At 42.0% G+C, this 19,896-nt stretch overlaps 1 protein-coding gene across 1 annotated transcript; it reads right to left on the bottom strand.

Moving 5' to 3' along the window:
- Nucleotides 1-5,047: 5,047 nt before the first annotated feature.
- Rabif (RAB interacting factor) lies at nucleotides 5,048-19,032 on the bottom strand. Its single transcript, XM_027945622.2, has 2 exons — nucleotides 18,781-19,032; nucleotides 5,048-10,076 (listed from the first exon to the last, which is right to left on the bottom strand). The coding sequence occupies exons 1-2, from the start codon at nucleotides 18,904-18,906 to the stop codon at nucleotides 9,831-9,833; spliced, it is 372 nt and encodes a 123-aa protein (XP_027801423.1). The 5' UTR covers nucleotides 18,907-19,032; the 3' UTR covers nucleotides 5,048-9,830.
- Between the last annotated feature and the right edge of the window lie 864 nt (nucleotides 19,033-19,896).

Raw genomic sequence — 19,896 nt, 5'->3', positions numbered from 1 at the left:
TTATCAAATGATTGAATACCTTACCCCACAAATGATTACCCTTGATTTTGTGTAGCATATTCCAGAGGAATGTCATCACTTCCTAGCATTTACTTCCTAGTGAAAAGGTTACTGCACCCAGCTTATCTGAGTCAGGCTTGTAGACTTGAACTACCAAAGGAAAATCAGCAGTCCAAATGACTTTGGGCTGATAGAGCTCAGAAGACTCAAAGTCACTGCAACTTCAGACTACCTGCTCCCTGGATTCCTACACTCATTTTTTTCCACAAGATTCTAATCATGCCACTCAAAATTGTCCTGAAACATTTTGAAACTCAGTGCTTGTTCAGGTGACTCTGGGAGGTTTAAGTCCATGGTGCAAAAGTTAATTTCAAACTGCAAAGTATTCCTCGATTTCATTCTTGGAACTGGGTTTTATGAGGTTGCCAGTTCTAAAGTGGATGTTTGTGGTTAGGGTATAAGGAAAGAGTCTGTGGGTGAACATTCAAATAAGTGCTTTGAAAACCCTTGTATATACATAGGCAAGACATGGTTATTCATTGATTGTCACTGCCCCTAGCAAAACAACTCAAATGTTGCATCCCTACTAAAGGTGAGCATATAAGTGATTAATGTGAAGCTATCTAGTCATAAACTGAAAAAAAAAATCTTAAACTCAACACTATCATCTCTTCCTTGCTTCACCTCATTAAGCATCCATTCCACCAGCTAGTAGAGTCTGCCAGAGAAAAATGTGATTCATGCATGCTAGGCAAGCACTATATCACTGAGCTACAACCCCACTCCCCTTTCTATACATTCTTAATGTTTACATTCTTTTAAAAAATTTTATTATGGAAATATAATATCTACTTGGAAAAGTGTACAAAAGATGTACAGCTCAGCAACCCAATATAAAACCACTAACAGAACATTACCAGCATTGCAAAAGCCTCCTTCATGTGCCCCTCTCCAAGTCATTACCCCTACCTGTACCGTAAACCAAATGACCATACATGTGGGTCTCTTTCTAAGCTATTTTGTTCCATTTGTTTGTTTGCCTCTCCTTGTGACGAGCTACAATATCCGTCCAATAAAGAAATTCTTCTACCTGTTCTTCTCCATGACTGTCTTGCCTATTCTTGGTTCTCTGTATTTTTATAACTCTTAGAGTCAATTTAGTTGAATTTTACACACACACACACACACACACACACACACACGACAGTTGGTTTTTTGTTGTTGTGATTTTTATTAAATTTATATACCAGTTTGGGGAAAGCTGACATCTTTATAACTTTAGGAGTCAATAAACTTTTTTCTTTTTTTCAGGGGGAGATACTGGGAATTGAACTCAGGGGCATCTGACCACTGAGCCACATCCCCAGCCCTATTTTGTATTTGTATTAGAGTCTCACTGAGTTGCTTAGGGCCTCGCTTTTGCTGAGGCTGGCTTTGAACCCACAATCCTCTGCCTCAGCCTCCTGAGCCACTGGGATTACAGGCGTGCGCCACCCCGCCTGGCAGATTTTTTTTCTTTATGGCTAAACAGGGTATTTACCTCTGACTCACATAAAGAAAAAATGGAGGGCTGGGGATGTGGCTCAAGCGGTAGCGCGCTCACCTGGCATGCGTGCGGCCCGGGTTCGATCCTCAGCACCACAAACAAAGATGTTGGGTCTGCCAAATACTAAAAAATAAATATTAAAAAAAAAAAAGACAAAATGGAGAGGTGGGGAAATCTCTGCTCTATCTGATCAGTTCCTTCTGTCTTAAATCAAGGTGAGCTTTTCCTCCCTGTGGCTCCTAAGGCTCTGTGGGGGTCATCTGCATTTCAGTCCCAGAGATCATAAGAAATCAAGGAGGACTGCATTCAAGTTTTTATGTGGGCCAGTCCTGGAAGTAATGCCCATCACTTATACCTGCACTTACCTTGACAGGACTGTTACTTTATGCCACTCATAAAGAGAGGCTGAGAAATGGAGGGTAAGTATGTGTTCCAGAGAAAAGAGAATGAATTTTAGTGCACATATAGCTTCTACCATTCAGGCCTTCCCCTTAGACTGTTTCTCTGATGTTTTCTGGGGTGTGATTTCATACCAAAGATTTTTCCACATTTGTTACAATCTTAAGGTTTCTGTCCCGTGAGTTCTCTGATGTCAGCTGAGATGTGACTCCTGGTGAAAGAATTTTCCACATTCATTACATTCATGAGTTTTCTGTGTGTAAATCTGCGATGTGAAATGAGGGTGGCTGTCACAGAGAATGCTTTTCCACACCCATTACATCTCCAGGGCTTTCCCCAGTGGCAGTATTCTGCTGTGCCTGAGGTTAGGCTCCTGGGTCAGAGTCTCCCCACATTTGTTACATTCTTTTTTTTTTGGTGCTGGGGATCAAACCCAGGGACTTGTGCATTCAAGGCAAGCACTCTACCAACTGAGCTATACCCCTAGTCCCTGTTACATTCTTAGGGCTTCTCTCCTATGTGAATTCTCTGCTGTACAGAAAGAAGCCTTGTGACAGAAGGTTTTCCTGGGCTTTCCCCTGTGTGAATTCTGACAGGCAATAAGGCCTCCATGACTTTCTCATATTGGTGATATTCATAGTTTTTTTCTTTTTTTCCCTCCTGTGTGAATTCTCTGTATTCTGAGTTCTGATTTGCTAATGAATCTTTCCCCTCACATTTGATGCCTTCATAGGGTTTCTTCCCTTTGTGTATTTGCTGATGTTTTGTGGGGTTAGATTTTTTACAGAAAGTTTTCTTCCCTCTATCACAAGCTTTCCCAGATTCAGTATATTGATAGGTCTCCCCTTATGCATGTTCTTATGTGTTAATAATTCTGCCTCCATGTGGAGGGCTATCCCTTTTCTAGTACATTCAACAGGTTTCAGTCCAGTTTGAATCTTTTTTTGAGAGAATTTTTTTTTTTATTTATTTTTTAGTTTTCGGCAGAAATAACATCTTTGTTTGTATGTGGTGCTGAGGATCGAACCCAGGTCGCACGCATGCCAGGCGAGCGCACTACCGCTTGAGCCACATCCTCAGCCCGAGAATTTTTTTTTTTAATATTTATTTTTTAGTTATCGGCAGACACAACATCTTTGTTTGTATGTGGTGCTGAGGATCGAACCCGGGCCGCACGCATGCCAGGCGAGCGCGCTACCGCTTGAGCCACATCCCCAGCCCGTCCAGTTTGAATCTTGTGATGCTGTTTTTCCTAATTCACCTCTCTCCTCTGTGTTGCTGGTGGTAATTCTAACTCACCACAAATGTCTTCTGTGATTTTTTTTTTTAATCTCTCAATTAAGTCATCAGCTGTGTGGACATCTGGGATGCTAGGGTTTGGAGGTTCTTCTACCGTCATGGCACTCTGTTCCTTGCTCCAACTTCAAGAGAACTTCAGGTTTGGTAATGCAGTGCCCCAAGGACTCCATGCCACTTTAGGTCTCCAGCATCACATCCTTGTACAGGGTTCTCTGGGCATCACTCAAGTCCTGACACTCTTCCCCTGTGAAGTCCACAGCCACATTTGTAAATGATGCCAGTCTCTTTATGGACAAAGAATCCCATCCAGAGCCTGCGGAACAGCATCCAGACCCAACTGTGCAAGGTTTGGAAATTTCTGGGTCAAGAAACTGTTTTCTTCAAGAACTGGATAACATCAGGTTTTGAGACAAATTTGACAATATAATGTAGGTACTTCTTAACTATTTAAAAATATAAACAAATATATTTTGGGATGTAGCTCAGAGATAGAACACTTGATTAGCATGTGCAAGACCCTGGGAAAAAGGGAAAAAGAAATGTAGAAACAATTCTCACTGCAGGGAAAAAGAAATGTAGAAACAATTCTCAGCGCACAAGCCCCTCAGTCTTTATAAATCACATGTAGGCTGAATAGATCTGGCTGTAGGCTCTTGTTTTCTGGCTCCATGAACTTGTTTTAATTTCTCTCAGTAATGATATAAAAGGTTTTGTGTCGCAGTCTTACATGTCTGTTAGTATGCATAGGTCTGTTTTCTAGTTCTCTTTTCAGCAGTGCCCAATCAACTGTTTAAAGCTTCCACTTAATTCTTAATTTGATTATTGAATTTTTATTTTTATGTATTTTTTTGGTACCAGGGATTGAAATCAGGGGTGCTTAGCCACTGAGCACTGTCCCCAGCCCTTTCTAAGTTGCTTAGAATCTCGCTAAGTTGCTGAGGCTGGCTTTGCACTTGATCTTCCTGCCTCAGCCTCCTGAGTTGCTGGGGTTACTGGTGTGTGTCACTGCACCCAGAAAGTTTATATTTTTATTTTTTTAGGAATAGGGTCTTGCTATTTTGCCCAGGCTGACTTCAAACTCCTGGTCTCAAGCAATCCCCTTGCCTCAGCCTCTCAAGTAGCTGGGACTATAGGGGTTATTGGGTTTTGAGAAAGTTCTATAATGTACTTTTTTTTTTTTCTTGTGGTACTGGGGATTGAACCCAGGGTCTCATGCCAGTCAGACAACTACTCTACCACCAAGCTGTATCCCTAGCTCCCTCCTTCTCCTCCTCCTTCTCCTCCACCAAGCTATATCCCTAGCTCTCTTCCTCCTCCTCCTCCTCTACCACCAAGCTATATCCCTAGCTCACTCCTCCTCCTCTACCACCAAGCTATATCCCTAGCTCCCCCCTCCTCCTCCTCCTTTTTTTTTTTTTTTTAAAGATATATAGGTATCTGCTGAAATACTTAAACTTGTATATCTCCTTGAACATATTCAGCAGTTATTTTAAAGTCTACATTTGAAGCTCCGGTATCTGCAGGCATGATGGGCCTCTGCACTGTCTGTTGTTTTTCTAGTTTTCTTACTATCTTGTCTCATATGCCTAGTTACATTTTGTTATATTCAGGATTATTGCATTAGTAAAATTTGCTTGTAGAAATAATTTGAGATTTAGAATTATATTTTCCTCCAGAGAGAATTTTTATTTGCTTATGCCATGGGTTTGGGGAAACTGACACTCTGGGAGCACCTTAATCTTCTTTCAAGGTTGATATGACTGGAAGTTGAGCAGCAATCCCTTATGGGAGTCTATTTCCCTCTTTCCATTCACCTTTTTTTTCTGAGTTGCAAAGGCTGATGGTCTCCACTGAAAGCAAGGGACTGTCCAGGCCTTTAACAAGTCCTGTCCATACTTTTGGAAAACTGTCAAAACACACTGATCTTGGGGTTGGGATGTAGCTCAGTGGTAGAGCACGTGTGAGAACCTGAGTTCCATACCAACACCTGCCCCAAACACAGATCAGCCTCTGAACAGCCTCCAAGTTTGAAAACTTTAAGCCCAGTTTCCAGGCCTCCATATCCTCAAGGTCCTGGTCTAATAGTATTTCAAAACCATGTTTGCTCTCTGATGTCTTCAAATAGATTGTTTCCAGTCTTTTGATTTTTTTCAAATTACTAAAAAAAAACTTTATTTACTATTTAGCTTTTTGACTCTGCTGGTGCGTTTGGCACTTGACAATTTTCTGTTCCTAGTCAGGGAAACCAGGCCTGAGCCTGTCACGCATTCAGCACACATGGAACCACCATAGAATTTGCTCAGGTGCTTTTTCATTTTAGACAATCCCTTAAAAGCTTGTGGGATCAACCCCTCTAAGTATATCTGGGCATGTTACATGTGCTTTCCCAGGCTTCTTGAGATAAAGCTAAACAATTCTATTACCAGGGGTGTGAGGAAGTCTAGTTATGTTAGAGAGCCTATGATGGCATGTCAAATCCTGCACCACACCAAGTGTTTATAGACACAATTCTTAGCATCAAGAGTTGAAGAGATTTTTTTTTCTTTTTTGTAGTACTGAGGACTGAACCCAGGGCCTCGAGCATGTAGGCAAATGTTCTACCTCTGAGATACACCCAGCTTTTTTTTAAATCTTGCGACAGGGTTTTGCTATATTGCTAATGATGACCTCAAACTTGCAGGTTTCCTACCTCTTAGGATTATAGGCATGAGCCACTGTGCTTGGCCTTAAGCAATTTTAAAAATATTTTTCCAGGCTATCTAGTTACCCCCCATCGGGATAGTCAATCTAAATTACCTATCTACCATTACCAGGAGCTTAAGTCCTCATAATTTTTGTGTTAGTTATTTGAATGGTCTTTTACAATATGCAAAATGTTAGTACACCACTGTCCTTTTTTGTGTTTAAAAAACATAATTTTTTTTTTCTTTTGTATTGGGGATTGAACTCGGGCACTGGACCACTGAGCCATATCCCCAGCCCTATTTTGTATTTTGTTTAGAGACAGGGTCTCACTGAGTTGCTTAGAACCTTGCTTTTGCTGAGGCTGGCTTTAAACTCGTGATCCTTCTGCCTCAGCCTCCTGAACCACTGGGATTACAGGTATGTGCCACTGAATCCGGCTACTAAAAAACATAATTTTTATAGAAACAATTAGGCCCTTGCACAATTACTCTCACCAACAAGAACTGTGTGTGGTTTCTGTCTTGGTGTTGGGTTGGAACCCAGGGCCTTGGACATGCTAAGCATGGAGCACTATCAATGAGCTCCAACCCTGCTCTTGAATTGCAGGTTTCTATACTCATGGCAATAAGCATGGGTTACCTCTTGGGTACTCTTGGCAAACATTATGAGAAGTGGAATTGCAGGGCGTACACTGCTCCTCCAGCAGTATAAAAGAGCACTCAGTTTCTGACCTGTATTAACACTGGGTTAACTGATTCACAAGTGTTTATGGAGAATCTATTGCGTATGATATAACAGATACTGATTAGTTAGGTAGTTGTGAGACCTCAAGCTAAACCCTAGAGTTCACATTTTAGCTCTCTTTTGCTTTTCCAAGTTACGTATTCTTCCCAAATAGGTTTTTTTTTTGCGGGGGGGTGAGGTGCTAGAAATTGAACCTAAGCCCTCACATTTGCTTGGCCAACTTTCTACCACTGAACTACATTCCCAGCCCTCTTCCCAAGTATGGACAGAACTCTAATTTCCACTGTTTAAATTCTTTTATTTTTTTCAAATCAAACTGAAAAGGTAGAATAGTCAACTCAATATTTTTGGTTACTAGTGCAACAATGTTTGGCAATTCTAAAAACAGGAAAAACAAGTAACAAATAAATGTATAAAATTTTCATTAGAAGTAAAATGCAAATAAAAACAATATACTATTTTTTTCTATCAAAGTGGCAAAACATTTTTTTAATGATAATAAATACCCAGTGTTCGTAAGGGTCAGAAAGTGAGTGCTCTTTTATTCTGCCGGAAGAGGGTAAATTAGCACAGCTTTTTGAGGAACAGGTGTCAAAACAGCAAAGCCTTGGAAATGTGCACACCCTGCAATTCCACTTCTCATAATGCCAAGGAAATAATTATGAGTGTGGATCCAAACTGAGTGTGGTGGTGCACGCCTGTAATCCCAGATATTTGGGAGGTGAGGGCAGCTTGGACAGTCTAGCGAGACCAAGCTCAAATTAAAATAATAAAAGGTCAGATGTAGCTCAATGGTAGAGCCCTTGCCTACCAGGTGTGAGGCCTTGGTTTCAATCCCCAGTACTGCCAAAAACAAATTTAAAAAAATGTGGGATATAGAATTATATCATCAATTATAAAAAACTGCAGGCAACCTAATAGTGGGTTATAGAAATAAATTATAGTGAAGTGATACAATAGAATATAATAATAATAATAATGGTGTACATGGATGGGTAGCTACTGATAAGGGAAGATATTCACCCTTTTATTATTTTGCAGTGCTGGGGACTGTACCCAAGTACTCTACCATGGAGCTACATCCCCAACCCCTTCACTCTATATTATTAAACAACAACAAAAAGCAAGTTATAAAAGAGTACAGTATGAACTCACATTTCTTTTAAAAACTGTACATGTAATAAATACATATAAAAACAATGAGAAGGATATGTATATCCTTGGAATTATCATTGGTAATCTCTGGATGGTAGAAGTCTGAATTAACTGAAAAAAAATTATACCCATTTTAAAATTTTATTTTAACAAACATATACTGTTTTTTTGCAATTAAAAAAAAGAAAAGTTAAAGGCTAATTTTAAAAAATGCTGAGCTTAGGTTTTGACTTGTGATGTGAACGGCCCCATGTCCCTAGGGGCAATTATTTGGTTTTGTTCCTCTGACATGAGTGGGTAATTCTCATTTGTTCATGAAATCTCATAATAATGGACATTTGACCATATGTCAGGAAAAGTTCTCTGTTTCTACTGGAGCTCATTCAAGCTGACTGGGGAAGGAAGCCACCTTTCTAAGCAAGTAGGTTAGTTGCAAAACTATGCTCAAGGCCTGTACTTTAGTGGGGAAGTCCTTAGAAAGTTCTGGAATGAAGGGAGAAAGAAGCAACAGATGCAAAGGAAGGGACTTAGTCCTAATTTCAATGTTAGGCCTCTGGAGGTGGGGTCGCTCGGAGGACACCTAATATTTAGTCATACAGATCCCTTTAAGAAAGTAAGTCATTTCAGAAAAGAAAGGACAGAATATTTGCAAATCATGGTGAATACTTAAGCTTGCTAGTATCAAACACAGCAACCCCATAGCAATAGAAGAGGCATATTGGTGGGAAAAATCTGTATTCTGGATTGGTAGGGAGATTCTTTTGAATCAAAACTCTGAGGAACACACTGAGCATGTCTGGTAAATCATGATGCTATCTATTATAGAAGTCTGTCCTAAGAACAAGGGAATAAAGTTACCTGTCCAGAGGAGATAGGCAAAGGCCTTTCCCTCATATATCCCATATCCTCCAGTCTCCAGGAGAGGCTGGTTAACTGTCAAGCTTGTTTCCCTTGGGTGGCTCAGATGGGGTAGACAGTCTGAGGCTAATGTACAGGATGTAGGTATGAGGAGCCAATAAAAGGAGAAACCCCATTAACTTTTGAAGGAAAGAGGGGCCACATCCATCTTTGCAATAAAATACCAGTGTCCACCCAGAGCAAAGATTCTCAAACATGATATTAGAGATGTACCCAAAGTAATGTGTTTCTCATTATTGATTTAAATACTGAAGTCTGTAAATGTTTTACTTTTAGAAATAATAAATTAATGTAGATAACAAGGTTAGCCACAAAGCAGTATGTCTCAGATATGTGTATGCCTTTTTTTTTTTTTGGAGGGGGTACTGGGGATTGAACTCAAGGACACACAACCACTGAGCCACATACCCAGCCCTATTTTGAATTTTATTTAGAGTCAGGGTCTCACTGAGTTGCTTAGTGCCTCACCATTGCTGAGGCTGGCTTTGAACCCTTGATCCTCCTACCTCAGCCTCCCGAGATGTTGGGATTACAGTCGTAATCTGTGCCCAGCACGCATATGCTTTCTTTCTTTTTTTGTGTGGTGCTGGGGATTGAACCACTGGCCTTGTGCATGCGAGGCAAGCACTCTACCTACTAAGCTATGTCCCCAGCCCCCGTATGCTTTCCTGAATGAGAGAAAAAGATGGAGTTTCAACTATCAGCACATGAGCATCTTTTGCCATGTCATGGCTAAAAAGTTGAATACTGCTCTTCTAGAGCAAGAAAAAAACAAAAGCAAGTCCTGGGTAAAAGAGAGCCTCAGCAGAGCGCCAGGGATGAGACTAGATTTGTGGAGGTATGACAGTGTCTTAAAACGAGGGGAAAGGGGGATCAGGACGCGTTATGCATGTGGACCTGGCCCGAGGCATGCAGGGGGCGCGGAGGAAGGAGGCCTGGCCCTGTGCGTGCTCCAGTGGAGGTGTTGGTGCTTGCCGCTTGTATTAGTACAGAGAAGGCAGCACAGGAGTTACAAAGGTCCAACTCCAGTTCTTGTGGGGAGAGCTTTTATAGTTGGGGTGGATCTGAGTCCCCATCCCCTCAGTTACTCATGGGAAACCCGTTCCAAGGCCACATAGAAACTGTTCTTGTCATCGAGGCAATGCCAGCCAATGGGTCCAATTTCACAGTCTGCGCAGACCAGAAACTTGATGTTGCCCACATCCTTGGTGAAGCCCACATTCTCAAAGATGAACATGTCATCCACCAGCCAGTGCTCCTGGAGGAGATCGCCTTCAGGGTTGCTGCTGTCAGCCAGAGCTGGCTTCTTTCTCATGGAGGGAAGGAAAAGCTGCAGTGGAAGAGAACATAAGGAACATACAAGCTGAACTGGCCCAGTCACATTGTCACCCTCATTCTCTTTACACTTTGCTCCTAGCAGCTTTCTGAAAGGGGGGAAAAATGAGGAGCCCTTTCCTCAGGATATAGACTGGAATGCTGAGTGGCTCTTCTGGGTCTAAAGAGAGATGGAAGAGAAGCTCGGCTGGTGGCTTCCCTGCTGCACTGACTGATGTGGGGCTTTCAAAGCCCCACATGGCCCCAGGCTCTCCCTGGCTCACTGTGCTCCAGGCACACTGGCCTTGCTTCCTGCACTAGCACAAGTCTGCTCTGCCCTCAGAGCTGGGCATGGCCGGCACCTTCTTTTTTAAAAATATTTTTCTAGTTATACATGGACACAATATCTTTATTTTGTTTATTTTTATGTGGTGCTGAGGATCCAACCCAGTGCCCCACCATGTGCGAGGCAAGTGCTCTGCCGCTGAGCCACAACCCCAGCCTGGCCAGTACCTTCTTGGTATTCAGCTCAAATATAACCTCAGGAAGTCTTCTCTAACCAGCCTGAATTAGCTTTCTATACTGCCCACTGCATTTTTTTTTTTCCAAAAAGAAAGTTTGATTGAAGTATAAGTATGAACAATTCATAAACTACACATATTTAAAGTATACAGTTTGATACATTTCAGCACATTTATGCACCGGTGACACTGTTACCATAATTAAGATACTAATACATTCATTACTCGTAGCAGTTTCCTCATGCTGCTTCCACTTTTTTTTGTTAGTATTTTCTGATTGATTATCATCATCATTAATATTTTTGGTATTGGGAACTGAAACTAGGGGCCCTTTACCACTGAGCTACATCCTCAGCCTTTTAAATTTTGAGACAGAGCCTCATAAATTGCTGAGGGTGGCCTTGAACTTGTGATCTTCCTGCCTCAGTCTTCTGACTTGCTGGAACTACAGTCATGCACCACTGTGCCCAGCTGCACGCGACTGTTTTAACTTCCTCCACAAGAGCAGTTTATAATACTTTAGCTGCATCCAGAATGCTGAAAGACACAATGCCCCTCTGCTTCTCATTATTATTGCTGTTATCTTACTTTCTTCTCACCTCACAATATATTTCTAATGCGTTTCCAAACTGCAATACTATAGGATGGCCTTGGTGTGCTAGTCTGGCACTGGAAATCAGCATGTATTAATACACTGGAGGTAGCAGAATTGAAACCTGGGCCACATTGTAGTGTGTAGAGGATCCCTGAGGGGTGGGAGGGAGCCCTGATCCAGAACATGTCTACTCCACATCCTTTAAGCATCTAGCTTATTAATATTATTATTTGTGGTGCTGGGGATTTAACCCAGGGGTGCTCTGTCACTGAGCTACAACCCCAGCCTTTTTTTTGAGACAGGGTCTTCCTAAGTTGCTGGGGCTAGCTTCAAACTTGTGATCCTCCTGCCTCTGCCTCCTGAGCAGCTGGGATTACAGGCTTGTGCCTCCATGCCCAGCCAGGCATTTGGCTTATTAAAACATATCTCTACTACCCTTTGCTTTGTGACCTGAGATGTCATCTGAAGATGTTAAAAATATGAAATTTTTCCTCCTTCTGCTACATTGTCATTTCAGTCCGTCTTTGCTTCATCTGATAGTTAAATGTGTCCCCAATGCTTTGTCTTACCCTAAACGAAAATGAGAACAGCAGAGACTTAAATATTTAAGAGTTGGGAATCAAAATTCAGGAACCAAGACACTTGAATTCCAGACCTTTCTGTGGGCGTGAATTTCCAAAAAAATATTACTGGTCTGTCCTCTGTCTTGCAGGTGTGAAGTCACACCAGAAGCAGAATAACTAGTTAAGACATTTGGTAACTAGTTAAGATATTCAACCAAGAATTCAGTGTGTCCAACAAAACAGAGTGCTTAAACCAACTGTCTTTAGGAGGTGCCCAGCAAAGGGGTACCAGCTTCCCTCTCCTGTTCCCGATTATAGTGCAAAGCGTACATCTGCAGTGTCTCCTCTGGTAGCCACGAAGACCTAAGACACTGCTGTTATTAACTGTCATTCATGGCATCATTTTGGGTTCTGTTCCATACACTCCTCAACACTCCTGTTTTTATTTAGCTCCTATAAGCCAGATCCACATGTAGTAAGACTACACCTTCGAATGCAGACGTACGTGCACGTCTGTGCCTGGACCTCAACCTATTCATCCCAAGGCCAAGAAAAACTCTAGGGCCAGGTGACTGGCTATGACATCTGGAATAAAATAAGGCTTTCTGGAAAGACTGTTGGGGTGAAAATAAAAAAAAAAATTCATATCAGGGGCTGGGGTTGCAACTCAGTGGTAGAGCACTTGCCTAGCATGTGTGAAGCAGAGTTCAATTCTCAGCACTGTATATAAATAAATAAAATAAAGGTCCATTGACAATTTAAAAAAAAATTCATATCAGATTTAAAGCAGGTATCTCAGCTGGTGACCAAGGTTGCCAGTGATATCCTGGCCAGGTAGGTTATCTTCGTTATCAGTACTACAGCTAGTTAGTTAGTATCCCTACTCCTGGACAGCTTCTTCAGGAATAGATAGAACACCACAACCCAGTGAGCTTCTGTTGATGCACTGTTCACATTTCCCTTTTTAAAAATAAAACAGCTCCTCTCATTGTAAAAATACATTCTCATACAAAACTTGGCAAGCATGCTACAGTTTGAATGAGAATAAAAACTGTTATAATGCAGAGTAAACTTCTGTTAACTTTGTGGTAATTATCTCCCTTCTGTGAAAACTTGTGGTTTAAACATATCTATAAATTCTTTGATAATTCTCTGCTAGGAGGTGGAGCATGGACAGGCCAAGATGACTGCCTTGGCTATAAGGCAGTGAAAGTGCCAGGCTAGCTTAAAAAGGGCATGCAACTTGTGTTTCTCTTGGGATACTTGCTCTGAGGGCCTTCAGCCATTAAATTAGAAGTGAGATTACTGGGCTTGGTGGTGCATGCCTGTAATTCCAGCAATTTACGAAGCTGAGGCATAAGGGTTGCAAGTTCAAGACCAGCCTAGGCAATTTATTTATTTTTAAAATAATTTTTTAAATTGTAGATGGACACAATATCTTTATTTGTTTATTTTTATGTGGTGCTTGGGATCAAACCCAGGGTCTCACGCATGCAAGGTGAGTGCTCTACCACTGAGCTACAGCCTTAGCCCCAGCCTAGGCAATTTAGCAAGACCCTGACTCAAAATAAAAAAGGGCTGGGATTGTGTAGCTCAGTGGTAAAGCGACCCTGGGTTCAATCCACAGCACTGAAGGAAAAAAAAAAAAAGGTAAGTGAAAATAAATAATAATTAAAAAAAAACAACCCAGAAATTCCATGTACTTTTTACCCGGTTCCCCCTAAAGGTAACAGTTTGCAAAACTGCATAATATCCCAATCAGCATATAAACACAGATATAGTCCATAGATTTAATTATTCAGATGACACCAGTTACTTCTCATTTGTACACTTGTGTATTTAGTTCTTTTGTTTTTTTCCCCTTCCCATTACTGGGGATTGAACCCAGGGCTGCTCTACCACTGAGCTACATCCCCAGCCCTTTTTAATTTTGAGACAGGGGGTCGCTAAGCTGCCCAGCCCAGGCTGGCATCAACTGTGATCCTGCCTCAGCCTCTCGGGTAGCTAGTGCCACCATGCTCAGCATGGGCATATTTATCTATACCATTTTATCACATGTAAGTTTGTATATCCACTGTCGCAGTAAGACAGTGAATAGTTCCACTGCCTCAAGGACCCTCACACTGCTCTTTTATAATCACACTCAGTGTACCCCTACCCCATTTCCTATCCCTTGGCAACCACTACCCTGTCTTTTGCTTATGAAAAATTTTGTCATTTTGAAAATGTTATGTAAAAGGAAGCATACAATATGTAATCTTTTAAGATTTCTTCCTTCTTCTTTCTTCTTTCCTCCCTTCCTCCCTTTTTTCTCTTTTCCCTCCCTTCCCCCTTCCCCTTCCCCTCATAATGGGGATTGAACCCAGGGGCACTTAACCACTGAGCCACATCTTTAGACCTTCTTAATTATTTTTAGAGACAGGGTCTCATTGAGTTGCTTAGAGCATCACTAAATTGCCTCAGCCTCCTGAGCTGCTGGGATTACAGGTATATACCACCATGCGTGGCATGAGTCTTTCTTTTGATTCATATCCTATCCACTTCATGGGTGTCCACCCCCATGGCTCCCTCCTCACCTCCATTCTAATTACCTTAATTCCACTTCAGCCTCATTTCCTGCCACCATTCCACCCTAGGACTGGGAACTGAACCCAGGGGCACTCTACCACTGGGCCATACCTCCAGCCCTATTTTGTATTTTATTTAGAGACAGGGTCTCACTGAGTTGCTTAGTGCCTCACTTTTGCTGAGGCTAGCTTTGAACTCTCGATCCTCCTGCCTTGGCCTCCGGAGCCACTGGGATTACAGGCGTGTGCCACTACACCCAGCTCCCCAGCCCTGTTTGAGACAAGTCTCATTAAGTTGCTGAGGCTGGTCTTGAACTTGTGATTTTCCTTCTGCAGTGCCCTGGGGATTGTAAGCATTTGCCATTGTGCCTGGTTTCTGTCACTTTTATCAGACTATGTTCAGTTCTTCAGATGTACTATACTTTCTCTCAGCTATGAAATGCTTTTCATCCTGACTCTACTCAGCTTAATTATAATTTCCTCCACTAAAAACTTTAGGAAAGGCTATGATAAATATAGGTTCCCTAAACCAAAAATCTGATCTGAAATGCTCCACTATCTGAAGCTTTTTGAGCATCAACATGATGCCACAAGTGGAAAATTCCACAGCTGGCCTCATTTGATGGGTCATAGTCAAAACACAGGTACTAAAATACTGCATAAAATTACCTTTAGGCTATGTGGAAAGGTGTATATTAAACAAAAGAATTTCATGTTTAAACCTGGGTCTCATCACCAAGATATCTCATTATGTATTTGCAAATATTTCCAAATCCAAAAAATCTGAAGTCTAAAACACTCCTAGGATGGGGATGTATCTCAGTGGTAGAGCTCCTGCCTAGCAAGCAAGAGGCTGAGTTTCATAGCTAGCAATGCAAAAGATAAAAAAATAAAACACTCCTATTCCCCTGCATTTTGGAAAAGGACTAGTCAACTTAGTCCTTTTCAAGGATAGGGATATTTTATTTGTGAAACCAATTCTATGAATAAAAAGAACATAAATCACATGCTACATAAATAGTGCAGTTTTGGTGCTGGCTAAACATACTGATCCACTATATCCAAACTAACACATTATTTAGCTGGACTCATAGCTTTTAATTCATTAATTTATTTAAATCCAAACATTCCTAGGTTCTAACTGATGTGCACAGTCTAGTTGTACAAGATGTAGAGACATGAACCTCATTGTCTAGTGTATAAACAGCAAACAATACAAATATTTTAATAAGGTCAACTGAGATGATAGATGTGAGAGTGCTTTCCAGTCTGTAGGCCAGGATTTCTCAATGTTGGAACTACTGACATTTTGAACTAAAGATTTCTTTGCTCTGGGAACAGGCCTGGGGTTACAGGATGCTAAGTAGCATCTCTGGCTTTTACCTGCTAGATGCCAGTAGCACCCCTCCCCAATTTGGACAACCAAAAAAATCTCTAGACATGTCTCTAGATTTTTCCCTTTGAGGGACATAACTATGGAAACATTGCTTTAGACTAAAGAACTATGGAATATGAGATGCAGTAATCACTGAACCCTAGATCTTTTTTTTTCTCCCTCAAGGTTTCTAAAGCTTTACAGGGTTTCAGTTAGGGAGTGCAGTGCCCTTCAAGTTGCAAATTGTTCTCTATAAGGGCAAGGACTTTTTTCTTCTTCCCTGAAATATATAACTCATAATAGGTGAAGAAGTAATAACTGGTTAGAAATCTTCCACGAGATCTCAACTTCCTGTTCACATCATATCCTAGAATTTATGTTATTTGTGGAAAGAAAGGAGTACTGAAAAATAGTACTAAAATCAAGGGGAGATCTGGGTTGGATCAGAGTAGGGCTGCTAGAGTCTGGGGAAAGCATAATATTCTTCCAATAGCCTTTTTCAAGAAATAGGAAATTTCCAGAAACTCTGAAGCAATGGTAAAACACAAACTAAATAGACAAAAACAAAAGACCAAAACAAACAACCCTATCTCTTTATGTCTTTTAAAAAGAGGGAGGTGGCACATGCTTGTAATTCCAGTGACCTAGGAGGTTGAGGCAGGAGGATTGCAAGTTCAAGGCTCACCTGGGTAACTTAGTAAGACCCTATTTCCAAAAAAAGAGACCAGCAATGTACCTCATTGGTAAAGTACTCCTGGGTTTAATCCCCAGGCACCCCAAAATAAAATAAGGGAAAAATATTAGCCAGGTGTGGTGGTGTACACCTGTAATACCAATCTACTCAGGAGGCTGAGGCAAAAGGATTGAAAATTCAAAGCCAGGGAGACCCTGATTCAAAATAAAAAATAAAATGGGTTGGAGATGTAGCTCAGTAGTAGAGTCCCTCTGGGTTCAATCCCTAGTACTGCAGGGGAAAACATAAAAATAAAAAAGAGAAGAGAAAGAGGGGTGGTGGAGGTGAGCATTACACCTAAAAAACAATTCTTATGCTCCTTTCTAGAACAGTAGCCACTCTGTGTGAAAAAGAAATGTAACATGCATAATGTAATTTGCTTACACAATGTTTGGCAACACTAGTTTACAATAATATATATCAAACAAAAAAATAATTTAAACATAAAATTACCCAAGAATTTTATAAAAAATATTTTAAATTGTAGATGGACACAACACCTTTGTTTTCATGTGGTGCTGAGAATCAAACCCAATGCCTCACACATGGGAGGCAAGCACTACCAATGAGCTACAACCCCAGCCTACCTAAAGGAAATTTTTTTTTTTTTTTTTTTTTTTTCCATATTGGGGATTTAGCTCAGGGGCACTCAACCACTGAGCCACATCCTCAGCCTTATTTTGTATTTTATTTAGAGACAGGATCTCTCTGAGTTGCTTAGTGCCTCACTTTTGCTGAGACTGGCTTTGAACTCATGATCCTCCTGTCTCAGCCTCCCAAGCTACTAGGATTACAGGCATGTGCCATCACGCCCAGCGGGAATTTCTTAATGTCTGCTTATAAAAGTAGACAACTTTCATAGCATGAGAACTGGATATGAATACAGTATGTACTATCTATGAGGTACCTTGCTAATGCTTTCACACAAATTCTTCCCTACATCATCTTCATTTTTCAGCCCAGAAATCTTAAGTTCATGGTTTTGTTTTTTTTTAAGTTGTAGATATACACAATATCTTTATTTTATTTATTTTTAATTTTATTTATTGGTATGTGGTGCTGAGGATAGAACCCAGTGCCTCATACGTGCCACATGAGCACTCTGCCACTGAGCCGACCCCAGCCCTTTATTTATTTTTATGTGCTGAGGATCAAATGCAGTGCCTCACATATGCCAGGCAAGCGATCTACCAATGAGCTACAACCCCAGCCCCTCATGGCAATGTTTATGAATGGTAAGGTCAGGATTTAATTTTGAGACCCATGATCTTTCCACCTCTCTGTGATACTACTAACTTGGTAAAATAAGCCGAGAACTCTACTTCCAATCCTTGGGAGTCTTCCCAAGAGAGCAGGTGGGACTCCAACCTCTCTAGAGGGGAAGTCATCTAACTCCCACAGAATAAGGGGGGCGGTTTGATTCCTTTTTTCCTTCTCTTATGAAAAAAGGCAGTCTCTGCTTTGGAGGAAAAGGGGCTTCTTGCTCCTATACTGAAAACTGCACTTTACAATCAGTTCAACTGCATGAAATAATAAGTTGGTCTATGTTATTTTTTAAAAATCATTTGGAATGATAGGATATCATGTGGTTGAAATGAAATTATACTCCTGCACTTTCCTAAGGGTATGTTACATTTTAATAAAAAGTTTACCAAAATAAACAAAAAAATGTATCGACTTTCTCATTTGGAGTGACGGTGGTACGATGGGTATTAAAAGTCCTAATCTGAAGAAAAATTATTTGTTTTCCTTCGAAATTTATTTCCAGAATTTCTGATATCTATCTCACATGAAATGATTCGTCTCAAAACTGGCTTGTAGTGCCTTGGAAAATCGTGTACCAGGAATTATTCTGCGTATCCCTACACCAAAGTTGTATCTGGAGCTCCAGATACAGTGAAGTAAGGATCCGGGCGACAACAGATCGACGACTGAAATATGCACCTGCGGGTCTCACAGGTTGGCCAGAGCTCCTGGAAGCAGCGAGCTGGTGCGAGAAGTGCGAACTCCTCGCACTAGCACGCGGAAACCTCCCTGGGCTCATAGGGGCATATTGCCCGCGCTCGGGAGGGACGCCTGGGGGAGGCTGGCGCAGAGGAAGCTCTCCTGCAGCAGGATCTGGGAAGGTCCTTCCACCCAAAGGCTTCACCGGTCCCGGGGCAGCGGCCCACGCAGCTTCCGCGGACACGGCCGCAGGGGCGGAGCCTCGCCGACAGGAGCCAGTGGGGCGGGACCTCGAGCCGAGGGGCGGGGCTTAAGAACGGCGCGAGGAGGGGCGCGGTCTCCGGAAATCCAAGAGCCGGGACTCAGACTGCTTCGGCCCGTGGAAGACTGCAATGGAAGCGGCCTCTAACCTGCCTTCCTACCTGTCGACGGGAGAAGAGAGCGGTCCCTGGCTGCAGCACGCGAGAGCCACAACGTTGGCACAGCACCGCCTTCCGGTTTCGGCCCTCGGCTGACACCAACTCGTTTGGGGGCTCCGCTGGCTCCATCGCCGCTGCCGCCACAGCCTCCCCGGCCACGACCACGCAGGCGCTGCTTCTGCTCGCTGGCTCTTGACTGCGCTGGCGCGGCTCGGCAGAGGCGGGGCGCGAGCGCACGATCACCCCCTCTGCGCAGGCGTCCGCTTCCACCGCGCTGTAACCTGCTGCGCAAGCGCCCTCATTCATTGCCCAGCCCGGGTGGCTGTCAGCATGGCTTTGTGACAGAGGCACCTCCTGTGACCATTGTCAAAACCTTACTCCGCATACCCACCCGGTGACCAGGCTCCCTTTAGTATTTAGATCTAGACAAAGCATTAAGGATGGCCTTACCCTTCAGTTTTCTGCGATTGTAAGCGTCTTGCGAATGGATGGGGATATTACTGGGAGGAAATTTGGGTCCAATTCCCCCTTCAGCAAGGTCTAACCATGTTATCTTTTTTTGTAGGAAGCAACTTAAGAGGGATGAATGCCTTTTTGGTGTTGGAAAAGATGCGTGGACGTTTTTGTTACTCTCTGGTCTAATAATAGTGACTACTAGGCAGCAAAGCAACGTGCTTTAGTGGGTTTTGTAACTTGTTAAATCATTGCAGTTTCCTTATGGGGTTGGCACACGAGGAAGGCAAAGATCAGAAATTTCTTTCCAGAGTCCATAGAATGCAGCTCTAAAATCGCTATTCTTATTATACTATATCACCTCAATTATTAGTCTTTACATCTCCAATTTAGTAGTTGCATCTTAGTTACATCTCAGTACATTCTAGTACAATAGGTAACGTTTACTGAAATGGTCAGGGAGAACAAAGTAATCTGCCCACCATCTCCTGCTGTTTTCTGCTGCTTCTTTCATTAGTTCCATTTTTAGTAATAATATACCAGACATGATGCTGCACCCTGAGGTACAATTAGGATCTCTGTATACGTGAATATAACCTGAACAGGAAGACACTTGAACCCAATAGCATGTAATAAAAAACATTAAGGAGCAAACTACTGTAAATG

The sequence above is a fragment of the Marmota flaviventris genome, chromosome 12 (genome assembly GCF_047511675.1).
Source record: "Marmota flaviventris isolate mMarFla1 chromosome 12, mMarFla1.hap1, whole genome shotgun sequence".
NCBI lineage: Eukaryota > Metazoa > Chordata > Mammalia > Rodentia > Sciuridae > Marmota > Marmota flaviventris.
Note: the sequence above shows the minus strand (reverse complement) of the source record. Positions and strands in the feature narration are given on the sequence as shown.

Bases quoted from the DNA above. Each gene is read 5' to 3' on its own strand.
- Rabif (XM_027945622.2), bottom strand. From the start codon at position 18,906: ATGGAGCCAGCGGAGCCCCCAAACGAGTTGGTGTCAGCCGAGGGCCGA. The intron at 10,077-18,780 runs GTAGGAAGGCAG...CTTCCACTGCAG, and splicing joins CTCTCTTCTCCCGTCGACAG to CTTTTCCTTCCCTCCATGAG.